Source organism: Calidris pugnax, unplaced genomic scaffold (assembly GCF_001431845.1).
Source record: "Calidris pugnax isolate Ruff unplaced genomic scaffold, ASM143184v1 scaffold18, whole genome shotgun sequence".
NCBI lineage: Eukaryota > Metazoa > Chordata > Aves > Charadriiformes > Scolopacidae > Calidris > Calidris pugnax.
In genome coordinates, this window is record NW_015090812.1 from 14,167,592 (window position 1) to 14,187,241 (window position 19,650).

Consider the following 19,650-nt stretch of genomic DNA (forward strand, 5'->3'; position numbering starts at 1 on the left):
CTGCGGGGCCGCGGGCGGGGGCGGCTCCGGCGTCCGGGTGTGTGGCTGGAGGTGTCGGTTGGTGGCTGTTGGGCCCCGAGCCTAGTGTGCCCGGCACGGGGGGAATCGCCTGGAAACACGGGTGTACCCTAGCTTTCCCTCCATTTGTCTATGAGGTGGATTAAGCGAGGAGACATTGTTGAGACCAAGGTGGCAAATCGTGGCGCTAATAACAAGTTAGTTAATAGTTTGGTGCTTATTCTGAGACGTAATGAATGAAGTTGCGAACTGTGCTCATGGCAGCGTGTTTGGGTCTTGACTCCGGTCTGGAGGAGGTGGGTATTTACTGCAGAAAGTGTCCAGGAATGGCCGTGAAGCACGGAATAATGGTGCCTCATAGTGCCAGTGCAACGTCGTGCATGTATAGAGAAGGACTTGTGCTGTGTCCTGCTGTGCCTTCCCTTGGGAACAGCTGTGGCAGTGTGTGCTGGTCAGGGCACTCCTGAGAGCTCGTTGCAGTGTAATTGTGAAGAGGCAAATAAAGACACAAGCCCTTTTAAGTGGGCGCTTCCCACTGACACGAGGAAAACTTAATTCCACTGCACGGAGCCAGGGCAAGGCCTGGAAGGTCATCTGGAAGGAAGGTCTGGTCCCTTGCACTCAAGAAAAGGCTAATGAGAAGTAGTGAGGGTGAGAGGGAGAGCCATGAAGGTGATCAGGAGAGCAGTCAGGGCGTTCAGCCCGCTGAAAATCAGAGTCAGAAAATTGTTGAGGTTGGAAGGGACCTTTAAGATCATCGAGTCCAACCATTGACCTAACACAGCCAAACTACCACTGAACCATGTCCCTAAGGACAGGCTAAGAAGGAGATGCTGGAAGAGGCTTCAGGTGCGAGAAAAGAAAAACTCTAACAACCACGGTAGTTTGTGAAAGGATATTTGTGACATGGCACAGTCGGTTTTCCTTGTGGTAGTGCGTTTGGCCAGCACGATGTGTCCTGTGTGTGGCTTGGCTTCAGTTCACGGTAATTGTCTCTTTATTGGAGATAATTCTAGGCTCTGCAAGAATCCCATTTTGTGGGGGTTTTGCTCTGTGTCTTTAGGAATACAGTGCAGTTGTGTAGAAATTTATATAAAACTTCAGTATTTTTATGAAAGGGGAGAAAATGTTAAGAGGAAGTTCTCCAGGGCAAACTTCTCAGAGCTGCAGGGCTGTGGTTAGCAATTCCCCCAGTTACTTAGGTGATCCTTGTGTAGAAGGTGTGGTTGGGTCTGTTTGTCTGCAGTCAGCTGGAGGCTTTCTCCCTCAGCACAGAGGCAACTTTTTTCATAAATAGAAAGAAGAATGCTATATGAAAATAAAGGAAATTAATGTAGTAACTTATCTCATAGCAGTTTGTCATGAAACTCATTCTTAAAGAATGTTTCACTCAAAAAGAAAATTAGAAAACCCACCTGGCATTCGTTGTCATCAAGTACAGGGATCAACATGTCGTTCAGTCAAATGAGACCTCAGACATCACAGGTGAGATTTTTTTGTAATTTTCCATAGAGATTTTTTAGATTTCCTAAATAAAAATCTAAAAAAAATTAAAATAAGTGACAATGCACCATTTCTAGAAGGCCTGGGAGGAAAAAACCCGTGCTTCTAACATAGTATATACAGAAAGCATTCTTTTCTTTCTCATATTTAGTAACTAAGCAATTGCAGAAATACTTTGTATCACTTATTTGCATAGCTTCTAGTTATAGGGAAAGCTTTTCAGAAGTATATCTTCCTTGTCAATATGATTTTTCACTGAAAATATCAAGATCCAGACATTAATGGTCCTACAACTACCACGGGTTTGAACATAATCTAAGTGAACCTTGCTCAGAGCAGGCTTAGTCTTGTTGCAGACATTACCAAGAGCACTTCTGTGCTTCTAAGCTGACTAACATTATTAACAGCTGCCCAAAATATTTTGAAATTTTTTTCTTACTGATTATGGTGCTTTCTACTACATTTGGATCAAGCTTTTAGGACTTACGAGGTGAACAAAGGTAGGATTTTAGCTGAAGTACTCTTGTATCTGTGACACACTCCAGAGGATCAGCTGTTCTTGGTAAGCTCTTTCTATTGCTGTCAACAGTGACATACAGCACAAGCATAGGCTCTTATTTCCATTGTTGAGCTTGTTCTAATGGGACTTGTTTTGATGCTGTCAGCTGGCACTGAATCACAAATTACTCTATTCATGGCTGTTCTGGCTATCTAGTCATCATTGTCAGCACATGGGCTAGAGCATTGAGGCTTTATTATCAAAGAAGCCCTTCCTGCCTCCAGAAATTGAAAATCCAGCAAAGCAAAACAAAGCGTATAGGAAGAGTATTATAATATACCTACAGTTATGATCATCTGTTCTTACTTTATTTAGTTGGTGGAGCTCCATGTTTTTTATGTCCCAGAAGAAGTGTGGAACTTCAAGCTGAATACAGTTCCTGTAGCTCTTACTAGCAAGTTTATCTCAGCTGGATTTATAAGGTGAGTATAGTCTTAGGCTTCATGTACGTGGTAGGTCCTTTATGTTATTCTTCAGTCATTTAGCTGTTGTTCTGTAGAGCATGATTACATCTGTCAGAAGAGACTTGTTCTCTAATAAGTTCTAGAGGGCAAGTGGTGCCCATGACTAGTGTTACATTTGTTTGGACTGTATCAAGCTTAGCTCCATTGTGACCCTTGATGTAGGCCATTGAAACGCACTTCCAGAGCAGCACTAGTATTTCTGCAGAATAATTGATGTTGTAAAATCATGGTCTCATATTCTTTCTGTCTCCTTAAGTCTGATTATCAAAATCTTGAATTCTTTTTCTGAGAGGTTACCCACAACACTGTGTGCTATGTGTGCTCTCAGGTGGTGAAAGCATCACCCGGTTCCAGTCCTAGGCCCAAACCCGGCACAGAGAGTTGCAGTTTTACTTTCATAACTTTGAAAGTTTGTTTCATACTCCTAAATGCTTTACTTGCAAAATCAGTGTGTATCCAGTGTGGTAAGAAGTTGTAGAGGAATCAGATAATGTAGATACGTGTGTTGAAATGGAGCTTTTATATGCACCTTGTCTGCTCCTGTGCAAAACCTGTCAATTGAGCTTAAACTGCAGGGAATATGGGTTTTAACTAATTTAAATTTAGGCTTTTATTGTCCACTTTAGACCATATACTGTGTAGCTGAAAAGATTGACAACAGTTAGGTATGAGCATGTAGAGCAGAATGTATTCATTCTCACAGCTTCTTTTGTTGAAAAGCTGCTCAAAGCCAGAGGAAATAACTGTATGTATCTGCTTTGTTTGCTGTACTAGTCTCCAGCAGAGGTGCAAAACACGTCTGCACTAGTAACTTCTAATCACATGAAATGACTTGACCTCTGTCACTGCCCTGTCTTCACTTGTGTAAATTTATTTCACCACAGCTCAATTCTGAGCCATCAACTTAAATTAGGATTCTCATTGATTTCAGTGGGTTTATATCTCTCTGCGTATTTGTTGCTTGCTAATGAGTCTTAAATAATTGCTAATTAATCAATATGGGTATTATGCAATGCTGAAGTACATTAGTGTTAGCAATAACTAGCCCCAAGCCAGTGTAACATCTTTAAAAACAAAAAAATATTTTAAAAAAACTTCTCTTACAATCCTGGAGAGGGAACAGCAGCCTTGCTGGTACTCGTGCTGTTTGGGCGTTGTTGATAGCACCATCCAGTCAGGTTGAGAATCCTAGTACAGTCTGAGTCAGATTAACAAAGGATTCCTAGGTCTAAGTACAGGCCATTTCCATTAATCATTAAATTAGAGGAAAATATTAAGTGTGTAATTGTGTATGGCCCTGTGTTCCTGTTCCCATGAACTTGATTTTGCAGCCTCTGTGATCTTTTCTTTATTCCTCATTCCTCACCACAGGAGCCATACTTTTGTTATTTCCAGATGAGATTGCTGCAATGAACTCTAGTTTGCATTACTTTTAAAGGAACACCCTGAAGCAAATTACTTGGATGTGACTAGTCTTCTGCTAGCCAGTGGCAGCAAGTAAGAAATATATTATTATATGTTCCTAGCAGCTGCACCGGCAAGTAATTTTCAGATGAATTTCTGCCCTGTATCTCAGGTTCTGTATACCTAGATAATTTTCTCCCATGATACATCATAGTTACTTAGATGTTTTACCTGCTGTTCATAATTGCCTTAGATCTAGGTTTCCTTGCTGGTTTGGATGGGCATTGTCAGTGAAAGATGTGCAGTGTTAGAACTTGGAAATGCAAAGAGCTTTCATTTATTGGGTTTCAGGAGACCATTTAAGGGGGTCATATCTTCTCTGAGACATCAGCTTGAAGGAATGGTAGTGAATGAGAGATATTTGAATTATAGGTCATCTCTGTTCTCACGTGAGACCTTGGAAGGATGTGTATTGCATTATGTATCCATCTTTCCCATATTTCTTTATACATTTAAAATAAATGACATTAGGGCTAATATCTGCAGCAAGTGTGGGCAATAAAGAAGGAGGAGAAGAAATAAACAGGAGCTAAATGTACAGAGACCAAGCAGTGTGGCCTAGATGTGTCCACTCTGCAGACTTGGGTCTCCTTTGCTGCTTGCCTGTGCTCCAAGGCAGATTTATCATCTTCAGGAAGATCCTCTAAGTTGAAGGTGTTTGAAATACTGCAAGGAAAACACTGTAGCCCACTGAAGTACTGTGTTTATGAGATGAAACTTGAGGGTGTTTTTACATATCCAGGGAATGAAATGGAGGCATATAGGTCTGTTTGAAAGCCCAAACAAACCCTGAAAAGTTAATGTTGAAGATGTGTCCAAGTTGAAGGGATGGCATGTTCTTGTCTGTACTGCTTGCTGAGAATGGCATGTGCTATCCCCCAAGCCAAAATCATGTTAGGTAGAATACTAACACTTAATCAGCATGGGTAATTAACAGTCTCAGGCCTGAATTTGTTCACTGGTTTATTTTATATGGCAGCATAGGAGCAATTAGAGTTGTTTATGTTGTGCTGCAGAACTTTTGTGTGCCTCTTGTACATTTGGTTTTGTTCTGTAGAGTTGCTTTTTATTCTATGTTGATTTTTATACTGAGCTCATTACTATAACATTTGCATGGTTTCCAGTAGTACAGTAAATGATGCAATTCATATTTGCATCAGCTCTCTCATCCTCAAACTATGGTGGAAATGTTCACACTGAAGTGTTTGGTTTTGATTTAAAATACATTTGCATGTACGCATGCACACACCCAACTGTAAATTTGTGTTGGAGAAGACGAAATCAAAGGAATGTGCCTGCTCCTTAAAGTGGACAGTGATGACGTCTCCTCTAGCTCTTAGTGCTTGAAGAGGTATGTTCTACAGCCCTGGACTGGCCCCATGAAACTTTGTCACCTGTATGGAAATACATGACTGTAGTTTCCAATGTTATTCATCTGTGGATGAGCAAGAGTGTTCTGAGGGAGGCATTTTCAAATTTCAGCTACTTCCATATTCTCCCTTTGTATGGGGTTCCTGAAATATGAATGTTGCTAGTTAATGTTATGACAGCCCTTGTAATACAATCTACCATGACGTGATACAACGTTCTGACTCTACCACACCAAGACTCTCTAGACTGTATGTAATTAGGTTGAGTTCCAGGACATAGTTCCCATTTTTGGAAACCAGCTTGCAAACTGGTTTGGAAACCATTTTGCAAACCAGCTTGTATATAGCAGTATCTTCCCGCTCTTACTAACTGCAGAGGGTGGAAGCAAGGACAGGTAGCCTGGGAGTTATACAGAGAAATCATCCAAGCTGCCAAGGATCAGGTTAGGAAAGCTAAAGCCCAGATAGTGTTAAATCTGGCTGGGGACATCAAGGACAACAAGAAAAGCTTCTGTAGATATGTCAGTGATAAAAGGAAGACTAGGGAAAATGTGGGCCCTCTCAGGAAGGAAACAGGAGACCTGGTTACCCAGGACATGGAGAAGGCTGAGGTTGATGAGTTTTTTCCAGTCTTCACTGGTAAGTGCTCTAACCACACTGCTCACGTTGCAGAAGGCAAAGGCAGGGACTGGGAGAATGAAGAACTGCCCACTGTAGGAAAAGACCAGGTTCAACACCATCTAAGGAACCTGAAGGTACACAAGTCCATCAGACCTGATGAGATGCAAGTTGCTGAGCCACTATCCATCATATTTGAGAAGTCGTGACAGTCTGGTGAAGTTTCCACCAACCATGGCAGGGGGGTTGGAACTAGATGATCTTTAAGGTTCCTTCCAACCCAAACCATTCTATGGTTCCATGAAAAGCCATTGTTATTTGATCTTACATATGTATTAATGAATAACATAATTCTAGGGTGTCTCCTCACGTCACATTAAGAGCACTACGGGAGAAGCTTGGAGAATATCTGGGTGGAGTTGCAGTTGCAGATAAATTCAAATTTTTAAAATGCATTGGGAAAAAACTAGCAGTGGTAAGTTACTATTTTTTTCCTTTAGTGCTTTTCTGCATTATAATATAAACTGCAGATTTTTGTTCCTGCAGATTAGGTAATATCACAGGAAAATAGAAGAGATAACTTGAGGAGCACTGTTAGCCTTTGTTTTTAAACACGCTGGAGCGTAAGCTCATTGGAGCACATCTACTTCCCCAAACACAAAGGCACCGCTGGACAGGTATATTAGAAATACCCTTTAAAGTATCAGATGTAATTAGTTGTGAACCAGTGAAAAGATGCTAGTTTTGATAAGTCAATAGATTAAATATGACAAATCTGGTTGCATTAAAAAAAAAAATCCCCCTATGGTCATTATTACCAGTACATTCTTGGGAATATGGCATGTGAAGAATTTGCAATGGCGGCTGAGTAAGTCAGAGTTTGTTTAATGTTTACTGCTATGACCAGCCTAAAAGCCTTTAAAGATCAGTCTCTGAATGAAAACTTCTCTGGCTGTACGTTTGTGTTCCACTGGTTTGTCCAGTAATACAGCCTGAGATTTATGTAATCAAAAACCTGCATCTCTGAATCATAACTGTTCCTCACATTGATTCTCTATATATTTGTATCTTACAAACTACAGCTGAGGAGTAAATAAACTTGAAAATGAGCCCAACTGAAAGTTTGTTCATGTAATACACACAGACTTAAGTGAGGTACATAAGTATAGGATATTTTTTTCACTTCTCATTTCACCTCTGTTTCTCACAGATTTGGAAATTATTTACAAGCTGGAAATCTGGTTCTGTTCTTTATTTCATTTGTAGTTGAGTTATTACTAAAATTACTTGCATAGAAAAGCTGAATAAATATTAAGTCATGTGCAAAAACTAGGTGGAAAAATCCTAAGAGAAACTTAAAGACTGTGACACAATCTGAATCTGAAAATGTTCATATGTCTTCAGAGAACTGAGGTGTTTTTAACTGCATCATAGTAAGTAAGGTGGTATATTTTCTTCCCCAGTGATAGTTCTGAGATAAATAGAGACATTTTCCAGCTTCCTTTAGACTGTCAGGAATTTAATAAAATATTTTAATTTAATTGAGAATTAAAGATATTGGTAGATACAAGTGAAGATTTTTAGGGACAAAGACACAATTTTAATTTGGAGTATTTACTGTCGCTTGATATTTAACTTGATAACAAAGTGTAAAGCAATAAACCAACTAACTGGTGTATTTGTTGTTTAGGGTCATGGTAACCTCATTGAATTACATCTCAATGACCAAATATTTGTTGAGTGTGTTCCTCCCACCCCCAGTCTTCTGTTTCACAACAGTAACAATGTAAGCAGTAATAAGAGCTGTACCCTACTTGCAAGTAAGGGTCTTTAAATAAAAAATAAGCCTAAGCCAAAGTTCAAAGTTGTGTACATTTGCTCCTCTTTTTCTTGCCTACAGCATGTGTCTCTAACAGTAAATCAATGACATCACCTGGCCATATTCAGAACAGAATGTGGCCCCATGTTTAGTTCAATTTCATTATTTAACTATAAGCTCAGATTTCCTTTTTTTTTTTTCTTTCTACTGGAGCATGTTTTTCAAATATACATTGATTATCTTAGACTTTGTTTTTAGGATGAGTGTTGAAATCTGAAAGTGTATCACAAAAAATATCAAGACAAAGAATAAATGCAAGAAGACATAGGAGAGTAGTAAATATTTTTTTTTCCTATATTCATTAAATATTTTGCAGTATTGTATCAGGTGAATAGCAAAAATTATGTGAGACTTGGAATTTCTATCCAGATTCAGCTTGAAGCAACTTTTGGTAAAGACAGTCTAAGACTTTCTTCTGCTATGACTGTTGGATCAGGTCCTTTGAACCATAAGAGAAAGTGCAAAGGATATAAAAAACTATTCAGTGCATCCATGTACTCTCGTGGGTCTGATTGAGATTTTGAAAAATAGACAAAGTTTCAGTGCCACATCAGAAAATAGAATAGCAGTCTGTGTTCCTGCAGCAGGCCACTATAGAAGATAGTGCTCATTAAGAAAAAATGTAGTATGTAAAGATGGTAACAGAATATAGAAAATAAATTATATGTAACAATATTGATAAAAAAGTATTTTATTGGTTATGCTTCAATTTTTTTATCTTCCAAGGTGAAAGCAAAGCAAGAAACAGAACTGACACTGGAGTTATTTGCTCCTCCATATGTATGTATTGAATGGCTTTTAAGGTATAATTTCCAGAAGCTTTTTACATTGCACATTTCCTCTTTTGTCCTGTCTGATAAATATACTGTATATTTTAGGCTGTTTATCCTGAATTGTATTTGTTACCTGGAATGGAATACTTTGAAGATGTTTATCCGTTATCATCATCTGTTACTCAAGAAAAACATCACTTTAATGCAGAAGCTAATAGGTTTGCTCATGGATCAAGATTATCCACTCTTCCCCTGCAAAAACATGAAAAGAGCAAGTTTTTAGAAAGCATACAGAGTACTCATCAGCTAGAAAATCAGGTAGAACACAGTCCTGTGGGATGGGATGCGAAAGAACCCGTTCCAGTTTTGCCCACAGAACACAAGCAAGACCATAACAACAGGATCCAAGAAAAAACTGTACAGCTTAGAGAAAAAGGTAAGTTTAACCAATGTAGTGGAAGAGGGTGGTGAAAGGAGAAGGATAAATATTGTTAACATTTACAATAAAATAATATTCTGTTTTCTACTAATTATAATGCAGATCAAAATGTATTCACTGGATCTTTCTTCACACCAAGTCATTCAAATCCTGCAGATTGGGAGTCTGGGAAGAGTGATATGGTATTACAGACCCCGCAGCAAAATCATCTCAGCCAGGATCAAAAAAAGCATAACACTGCCAAGGGGAATGACAAAGCCAAAGGAACTGCTCTTACTCTTCACGTAAACCACAGTGATGACGAAGGCCAGAATAATCAAGCACTCCAAAATCACATTAAATATCAAAAAGGTACAACTGTGCATTGTCATCTTTTTGCTAAAGCATGCTCTTTAGAACGTTGACAGAGTAAAGCTAAGTTTTAAGAAAACTATAGTTAAAGCATGAGTTGGGATATTGCTATTAGAACAGTATTCTAATTTTTTATAATGTCTTTCAAAGAGCTGTAGTTTCAATTTGAATGAGTCCTTCTTTATCACTGTGTACTGATATAGTGAACACTTTACTATAGTTGATGTATTTGTCTAATCTTACTTATATGAAAAAAAATTACAAAGCAACTATCGGAGGATAATGATTCCATAATTCAACAGCAGTTTTAAATGAAAAAAAATCTTGATATCAGAATATTAGGGAAAGCATTTATTCACTTCAATTTTCATTGTCCTCTTATCCATGGTTGCATTACTACTGAAGAGGAAGAGTTTCCCCCCCTCCATCGCATATAGTTTTTATTTATACATTATTGAACAGTGGCATTCCTAAAACTGAGAGGTGAGAGAACTCCTTGAGCAGACTACAGTGAAAATAGTACAAAAGTATGGAGAGGTTTAAAGTACACATTAACTGGATAACAGTTCTGTGCCACAATAGAAAATGTTATTTGGAAGAGATCTATTAACTACTGCTTCTTTTAAAATGTGATGTCTTAGGGATACTGAGGGGCATTAAGTCCCTGGTAATATTCTTAATTTTTAGTGATGACCAAGAAAGAAATGACTGATGCATTTAAATTGGATTTGAATGACTATTGCTATATTAGCATAAAAATTATAATATAAATTGTTTTTGAGGAAATACTTTTGAAAGATAAGTCTTAATACTTGAGCAGAATTTTACAGTTCATGTAAAAAAGATGGTCTTTATTGCACATTTTTAATGAGTAATTATTAAATGAGGCAATATCCAGTTTTTCGTAGATATAGACAGCTTACAAATCTCAGTTAAGATTATTTTCTGGGTATCCCATACTTTGACTAAGAAAACAAAAATTTGAATACAAGACGTGTCTGGAGAGTATATTAGAAAAGGATTTCATGGATGACTTTTCAGTAATTTTAGTTTCCAGTCATAATGTCTCAAAAATAGCTTTGTCTCTCCATCATCATGTTAACTGATGTTAAGTATGAGACCACTTAATATACAAATGTATATGTAAATAAATAACTGAAAAGTTTTCCATAAATTATTTTGAATGATGAGGGATGTAGGGTTTTGAAGTAGCAAAGGTGAAGTCTGTCAGTAATTTTCTTTTGAAATATTTATTGTATATATTATAAAGCAGATAACAACATTTATTCATGAACATTTAAATGCGAAACGTTTTGCTCTGAAAGGCAGAAATTGTTAGATACAGAATTAGTTTAGGGAAGGTGAAATAATTAAGTGGTTTTCTTATCTGTGATAATATTTCTTGTACTAGTTACCAAGAATTAGTTAGACAGAAATTCTCAAAAAAAAAAAAAGCTTATTTTGTTCTTCTATTTCTTTCCTCTGTGATTCACACAAAATTTCCAAGCCCCAGAGATAAAATTATTTATTGGATTGATTCATTGAATTTCTAATACAGGTTGGAAAGTCCAGGCATTGACAGTCAAAACAGCTCGAATTTTATGAGTGTAATTTATATATTTTGATCATCACTATCCTGTCACAGAACTAGCAAACATGGACAATAACGACCACCAAAAAGATACCAAACGAAGAAGAGACAGAACACAGGATGCTGGAATTCTTAAAATAATGGAAGAGCAAACCACAGGATATGTACACAAAAAACAAAGGTTAGTAAATATGGATTCTGCTAAAATAATGGATAATATTGATCCCTGTCTAGAAACTTATTTTACAGACTTCAAATATATAAAAGAAAATGGGGGGAAAGTCTGTTTCATTATGTGAGCTTTCACTTGCTTCTTTGGTTTTATTTTTAGCTTGCAGCAACACGGAACTAGCAAGTCTATAGCTGATCCTGGTGAAAAACTGGATGATCAGGTGTGTTTTTTAGGGTAACATATTCTTAGTAATCTGGAGCAATAAAGAGACCTCCACCTAGAAACAGCCTAATTTTGTAAGACAGGTAACTCATTAGAAATATGAAATACTCAAATGTAGCTTTGAAAGTAATTGAAAAAAGTTAATTCATCTGCTGCTACTCTGCAGATTTGCTGATGAAAAATCAACTCTAGTTCTAAACAATGAAATCAACAGAAGTTCTATCTCTGGCTTAATTTAACAGGAAGTACATATTCAGTAACTATCTCAGTCTTATTAATGTTAGCTGAATTTTTTTTTTTACAGTTTCTTGACAGTAACATTTTATTGGTTTTTTTGGTGGCGTTTTCATAATTTCATATTTCTATGGGATAAATTTGTCGTCTCTGAGGCCAAACAAAACTTCTGATAAAAAACAATAAAATCCTTTAAAACATATATGTGACCATCCCTGGAGGTATTTAAAAGACAGGTTGACATAGTGCTTAGAGACATGATTTAGTGATGGTTTTTAGTTGATGGTTGGACTAAATGATCTTTAAAGGTCCCTTCCAACCTAGACAATATTCATAGAATCAGAATAAGAGCACATTTAGGAGACCTCAGCACCCACATGCAATGACACAGCACTATAGCTGTCACTGTTAACTGTCACCTGTGAGCTCTTGCACAGAAGTGATTGTAGTGGAGTCTTATGAAAATAATAATGAAATTGAAAATCTGCTGTTATAAATTTTATTTTAGAAATTGGCAGTCCAGAGTTTACAAGCAATGAGCCAGATGGCAGTTTTAAGGCCCGTTATTCCTGGTCTTGCATGGGAGTGTCAGTAACTTGTGGGGTTATGGACATGGACAAGAACAGTTAGAGAGTCTACATTTTTGTCCGTATGTTCTCTGTGACGTAAGTGTTTAGTGCTCTGATTTTATTTGCAGAGGTCCAGCTGTTTGTAATTTAGTCACCATTTGTACTGGTAACACAATAAAAAAGCTTATATGCAGAATTCAAATTTAGCCCTCCCATTCACTCAGGCCAATTTCAGGGCATATGTCTAATGTAACTATTCAGGATTATGAGTAATGTACTTACAGTTGTGTCTTCTGACTCTATAGGCAGATAAAAACAAGCAAAACCGTACTTGTCCAAAAGAATATATTTCGCCTCCTAGTCCACCTTTTCTGGCACTTTCTGTAAATCCAGCTCAAGTTCCTGCAACCCAGGTAGCAAGTGAGTACATGATTCCAAGAAATTGAAGAGAAGTGAACATTTAATCAAGACTGAATAGTTAATGAAGACAGAAATAACCTATTTCATGAAAGAATTTGTACATACATTCATTCGCAGTATTGTTCCAAATTTTAATTTGTGGTTGGAAAATTCCAGGCATTTATAATTGCACGGGCTGTTCGTAGAGCATAGCAGGTTCCCAGTGCTCACTAGAAAACCCAGCTTGTGGACTTGGGGATGGAAGGAGAAAAGGAGGGAGGCCAGATGAAATACTGCTGGCTCGAGTGAGAACCTAGCAAAGAAAGGCACTAGGAGTAGCGCTGAGTTTCCTCTGCTGTCATGGAGGAGGAGGACAGTAACAAGATAAGTGATTAACCTGTTGTTGCAGACTAGTGAAAGTCTGAGATACTGTCCTGCCTATGACCAGCTGGAGTTTAAGGCAAGATTTTGCTATAGTTTCTTTATATTGCAAAGTATTTTAAGCAGGAAATAGTCTTTTGGAGGCTTTTTTGGCTTCATGTAGCAAGAGTTTTCCGTGTATGTGGTGCATATATATCTTGAAAATACAGTTTTAGTGATACATTGCTTATACATATAAAAGGTCTGTAGTTGTTTGTGTGCGTGGATGAATGCCTGGATGCATGCTGGAATTCTCACTTTTTTGTGAAGCACCAGACATTTTACAAAGTTAGAGGTAGTTTATTAAAATAAAAGAATTTCTACTCCCTGTTATGACAGAGCTTTTGGCGTGATTTATGATGGGTGCATTACAAAAATCTTGATTGATCCTACCTATTTACAGTATCCAGATGCTTGCTAAATATAATTATAATATCTTTAGAAAACAAGATGGAAGAACAATTGCAACAGATGAAGACAGAGAGAAGGCACATGGAAAAAAATAGAGAAGAACTGATCAAAAAAGCTAAGGGGCTGCTGGAACAAAATAAGCTGAGGAGATATCACGGTAAACTTTTAGTTTATTTTGGAATTTGGAATGATTGAGAAATGGCATTGAAACCAATGTGATAATGTTTATCTCCTTGTCAGTGAGCTTAATTACAGAGAGAGAGCAGTTTGCTAATCAATAGCTCCGAGAAGGCTCATGTGTATAATAGCATGCTGAAAAGATTCAAGGTTGCACTATTTCCATCCTTTTTTTTTTTTTTTTTTTTTTTTTTTTTTTTTTTATGGCAGTCTTATAAATCTAAAAATATCCTGGCTTTTATAAACCGTTCCAGTTGTGTCCCATGTACATAGTGCCCAGAAAGCTCCTGCAGCAAATTCACTGTTTGAGGGCCAGGACAGCTGACACATTCTAAACCTGAGTTTTTTACTGTGTTGCTAGGGCTTCTAGTCAAATTGCCAGCATAGTGCTTCTCCTTTGTAGAACCACAGAGTTCATCCTATCATCTTCCAGCCATCTAAAGGTATTCAGCTTATGGCATGGAAGTTACAAGCCTGTCCTGACAAGCTTAACAAATCTTGTTTTTTAACAATGTAACAATCTCGGTGAAATCCCACCCAAATTTAATTTGTAAAATTATTTTCAAGTTTATACTTAAATTATCCTCCCTAAATCACATTCCAGTTATACAAAGATTAAGTTTAATCACTTTGATGTTTTGAGAGCATTCTCTCTGTACTTAAATACAGCTAAATCACTAGGAGTCTCAACTATTATTAGTAGCTTTGTTGAAAGGAGTAGATGAACCAATCCTTCCAATTTTTCTCTAAGGGCATGGCTAAACTGCACTCTGCAGCATGGTAAAGTTGTATTTAAAAAAACCCCAAAATTGGGTACTTGAAGCAGTGAATCTGTAGCAGCATGAAGGTGCAAGGCTAGCTAATTTAGCCTGATGAGATAAGCCCTAAATGGTTCCTGCACTGTCTGAAATTACGTTATCCAGTTAGGCAAAATAAAGGTTATTTCACAAGGATTCAAACAGCTTCTGCGGGTTCTTTATGAAGCGTCTCTACCTCTGAATTATGTTTATCAGACCTGGAGAGTTTCACAAGTAAGTCCATTTGCAAACATGTTTCTTTGCAAGATATGAAGGGAAGAGCATATTCTCTAGGAACAGTGGTCCCGTCTATATTCAATATCCTCCTAAGATTGCCATGCTGACAGTCACTCTCAGTTACGTACCATATAGTCCTCCAACAGGTGAGTTCTTTTTGCTGAGTTTCTGAGAAGCCATTGTCCTGATTTCCTAAAATATGCCTTGAAAGAAAGAAATATTTAAGACACTTTGCAGACTTGTGGACATATGTGGCCATAAGACTGCCACATTAGATACGGGGAGATTTATGTGCCAGCTGTTGACAGCACATTAACAACATAGGAGGAATCATAGTTAAGTGCAAAGGTAAATAACTATTTCCCATAATCTTTGAACTTCTGTATTAAACTAAGCTGTTCAAAAGCTCTGGCCCCGCAGAGCTCAAATTTTGCATAAATCTACAGTGCTAAATATTCTGCTACTGTAAAGTTGTGGTGGGCGTACCAGTCTTCACGGGTTGGGAGCACTTATTGTGCAGCTGAAACCTGTAGAACAGCCAGGCTGAATGAACTTCTGTGTTATATCTTGGTGGACAGATAAAGCCTTTTGTTGCAGGGGATTGTGTGAAAATTGTCCCTCAGCACAGGAAAGACAGAAGAGGGCCACAAAGATGATCAGAGGGCTGGGGCACCTCTCCTGTAAGGAGAGGCTGAGAGAGTTGGGTTTGTTAAGCCTGGAGACTCTGGGGAGACCCTATTGCAGCCTTTCAGTACTTAAAGGGGGCTTACAGGAGAGATGGGGACAAACTTTTCAGCCCATTGGGGCCTGTTGCAATAGGACAAGGGGTAATGGCTTTATACTAAAAGAGGGTAGATTTCAACTAGATATAAGGAACAAATTTTTTACAATGAGGGTGGTGAAACACTGGAACAGGTTTCCCAGAGAGGTGGTAGATGCCCCCTCCCTGGAAATATTCAAGGTCAGGTTGGGTGGGCCTCTGAGCAACCTCATCTAGTTGAAGATATCTCTGCTTATTGCAGGGGACACTAGACTAGGTGACCTTTAAAGGCCTCTTTCAACACAAACTATTCTATGATTGTCTGAAAATTCAGTTGCGTTTATAGTAAATGTCATTTTAATGAAGATTTTCATGAATTGTTTTTTTTTTTAAAGAAACCTGTGCATAATTTTGACACATGTATCCTTGTGAAATTAATTGGTTGTTACTGACTTCAATAGACCTTATGATAAGATGAACAAGACCAAACAGTATTCCTGTTCTCTTGTGTAGTTCGCGAGGAATGGAAAAAGAAGTACTTTGAAACTAAGAAAGTTACGGTTTCACTGGAGGACACTTTAGACAAGCTGCGACAAGATTTAGAGCTTTACCACCAGAAATTACTCTCGCAATTGGAAGCCAGAGACAGTCGAAAACGACCAAACGATATGACAAACTCCAAGGTATTTGCTTGTATTATTTAATCTCTCTTTTTACACAGCCTGATTTTTTGGTATAAAATATAAATTTAAGTAACAAATTAATAACCAACCAATGACTTGTAAGCTAGCTTTAACAACCAAATACCCCTCAATGATCTGAGGTCTAGAATTACTTCAGCCCGTTCATCTCAAAAAAAATGAAGTGCTTGAGCCTAAGCATTTGATTCTTTCAGCTTTGTGTTTATACAATGCCTTCTCTTAACAATCCCCTTTTGTTCAGTATGACTAATGGATTGTTCAATTATATATTGTCATGATCCCAAATTTCATGTACAGAGGTAATGAATTCTGGTTGTGTTTGGAGGACAGAAATGTCTCTGAGGCTGTTGGAATGGTTGCACTTGAACTATTGTGCAACTGTGAGTCTTGTGTTATGTTGTTGGTGTCAAATCAGGGGAAGTTCAGAGAGGAATTAAGAAAAGAAAAGATAAAAGAACAGGGAGAAACACCCTTCCCAATAGTTGTACCTGCTAATTTTCTAAATGCATTAATGAAAGCAAGTCTGTTGGCAAATCTGAAGCTAGACTAGGGGAAAAAATGTCCCTTTCTGGGATCTGAAAGGTGGGAGACTGTATATACAATCTAAGAGTGTCTATTATATACAAATGTATATTATTCGGGGTATCGTAACATAAATATCTACAATATAAAAATATTAATAGGGTTGATATTACATTATATAACTAGCTGTGTTCAAATATGTTATTGCTCCTTTTGGGAGCAATATCAGAGTTTTTTAGGTCTCTCTAGCTAGGCACAAAGAGGCCTGGTGTGAAGGACAATGCACAACTTCACGTGCATACAGCAGTTACTTGTTGGCTGGCACACACAGAAGACAGATAGCCAGGATTTAATGAGCTATTAGGCTAAGGACTCGTATGCTCTCCAGCCCTCAGCCCTGTCAGGTGGGGAGAGCCAGGACCAGGGAAACAGATCCCACTGTGGCTGGTTTCTGCTCTTCCACCAGCTTTGTCTGCACTGGTGACTCAACCCCACAACGTGATGATTCCCCCGTAGCCCCCAACTAACCTGACAGCTCTGCCTGTTTTTTTCCTGCGTGACTGTGTACCTTTCCTGCTTTCTCAGTGGTCTGAGCAGGGTTACACAGCCGTGCGGTGGCAGAGCTGGGACTTGGACCCTTGTAAGTTGGCAGCTACACCCCTGGGTGGGGAGAAGCTTACAGCAGGAGCTCAGAGATGAGAAGCTACAGATACCACTTAATGACTCCTTGTATGGGCAACTTCATCACGTCATTTGCTTAATATGACTCTTTATTAGCATTTTTAAAGGCTTGGAACATCAAGAGATTACCATGTACACACCCACCCCCGTCCCTCAACGTTACTGACTGCAAGGGACTACGGTTGACTTATACAAGCCAACTTTTAGAATGTACATTTTGAAAATATGAATTCTAGTTTTAGGGGCTAATTCAAAGAGGGGCCCAACCCAGCTACTGCTGAAAAGACTATTGCGCTGTATAACCAGGAGTTTATCTGTACTAAACATTACACAAGTGTAGCAATCTCATCAATAAATGTGCTGTGACAGCGTGATGCTGAGCCTGTGAGAGGAAAAAAATACCCGATTTGAAGTATGCCTTTTTATTATAAATGGGGAGTAACCATAAAAGATAATTGCAAAACAATGTGCTGTTACTCGGGAGATCGGATCTGCGCTAATGCTGCACGTAAAGTGTTGTTGTTGTTGTTGTTTCACACAGAATTACACAATCATCCGGATTACTACAGCGCGGCATGAACTCGATCAACTGAGGAGGAAGCTGGATGATACAAAAATGAAACTCATAATAGAGATTAAGGTACTCTGACTTTTAATTAAAACAGTCGAAATGTTACTAAGTATAAAAAATGCTTAGATCTACAGCAACATTAGATGATGTAAATATTTGCTAAACAGTTCTTGCTTTATGCTGCTAATTTTATGGTGTTAGTTGTCATGGCAGGAGGGTTGGAACTCGATGATCTTTGAGGTCCCTTCCAACCCTAACCATTCTATGATTCTATGATTGTAACTTTATCGCTTGAGCCAAATTACTCCAGAACACCCACCAGGGTATTAGATGATTTCGAATGCACGGCATTCAAGCAACTTAGATTTTCAAGGTACTATGTAAGCTAAGATTGACAGTCTCTTTCAAAAAATTCCCATTTCACTCAAAAGGTAATTGAAGGAACATACTTGGTAAGGCACTGATCAGTAGCTGATGATAGCTAAGAAAAAAAGAATGGTATACAGAAACAAAACTTGGGTATCAGTCCTTTCCCTCCAGCGTGTCGACCGCACCACACAGCTTGATGGCGTCAGAAAACTTGCTGAGGGTGCAGTCTATCCCACAGTCTGTGTTGCCAGCAAAGATGTTAAACAGCACCAGTCCCAGTACTGACCCCTGAGGAACACCACTGGTTGCTGCTTGGACATTGAGCCATTGACCACAACTCTTGAGTGCGGCCGCCCAGCCAGTTCCGTATCCACCAAGTACCCATCTGGCAAATCCAACTCTCTCCAATTTAGAGACCAGGAGGATGTGCGGGACAGTGTCAAATGGCCTCTGTCAAAAACTTTTTTGCCATGCAAACCCAACACATCTAAGGTGGATGTACTTGTTATGCGTCCTCCATTGTATAACAAGGAGTGGAAAGATAAATGAATTTCACAGTTCTCTCTTAAAAACACCAAGGCAAAGTAGAGAAGAAAGCAGTGCTATTACTAGGCTATCTAATTAGACATGTAAAATTTTAAAGATGAAAGGTCTATGCTGTATTCATCTATCCTGTATAAAATTCAGTCTTAGTTATATAAACCCATATGCATGTCTACTCCAAAAACTTCCTTAAAGTGCAATTCCTTACATTACTTGTTCTTCTGCAGATGAGAAAGCAGGCAGCATCTGATTTAAGAGCACTGAGAGCAGAACTGACACAGAAGAAGATTCGTTCAGCTTTAATTCTCCAGTCCAGAAAATCAGGAATTTAACATGACGTGATGACATGACTTTAATATCTGTGAAGTCTACAGAAGCTCTGTAATGTGTATAGAAACTCTTAGTTTCAGAGCATTCATTTGTATGTTCTTGAAGTTGTCTTGTAAGAAGACATCAACTATATCCATGTTGTGGAATTTGGATACTAGGCTACTGAGATACTGCAGCTCACTTTTTAAATCTCGCTGTAAGATTAGTCAGCTACTTAAACATACAGTTTAACCTAGTAACGTGTCTAAAACAAAGCTAAGTTATTTTAAAAGTGTAAATTAGTGAATTGTGTAACATCACATTGTTATACCGATGTTCTTTCATTAACAAAATACCTACTAAGCAAATAAACCAATAATCTATAATGTCCTGTTCTTATTTTCAGGCACACACATTAAATTTTTGGAAAATGTTTAAAATACATCTTCTGTAGAACTACAGCAACAGTAATCCTTTATTTAGCTACTTGCTGAAGTATAATTTTGTCGTTATAAGTATGCCTAGCT

At 38.1% G+C, this 19,650-nt stretch overlaps 2 protein-coding genes across 2 annotated transcripts in view; one reads left to right on the plus strand and one right to left on the minus strand.

Annotated features, from left to right (window-relative positions):
* Window positions 1–1,469, minus strand: part of GNG5 (guanine nucleotide binding protein (G protein), gamma 5) — a 5,036-nt gene extending 3,567 nt beyond the window's left edge. Inside the window, exon 1 of the mRNA XM_014938952.1 lies at window positions 1,434–1,469. Within this exon, the coding sequence (XP_014794438.1) occupies window positions 1,434–1,469 (36 nt within the window). The remainder of the gene's footprint in view (window positions 1–1,433) is intronic.
* SPATA1 (spermatogenesis associated 1) lies at window positions 1,167–19,509 on the plus strand. The gene is made up of 13 exons (XM_014939295.1): window positions 1,167–1,503; window positions 2,396–2,502; window positions 6,354–6,471; window positions 8,602–8,655; window positions 8,754–9,084; window positions 9,190–9,438; window positions 11,084–11,210; window positions 11,361–11,421; window positions 12,532–12,646; window positions 13,488–13,613; window positions 15,941–16,110; window positions 17,873–17,971; window positions 19,042–19,509. The coding sequence occupies exons 1-13, from the start codon at window positions 1,468–1,470 to the stop codon at window positions 19,144–19,146; spliced, it is 1,698 nt and encodes a 565-aa protein (XP_014794781.1). The 5' UTR covers window positions 1,167–1,467; the 3' UTR covers window positions 19,147–19,509.
* Window positions 19,510–19,650: the final 141 nt, after the last annotated feature.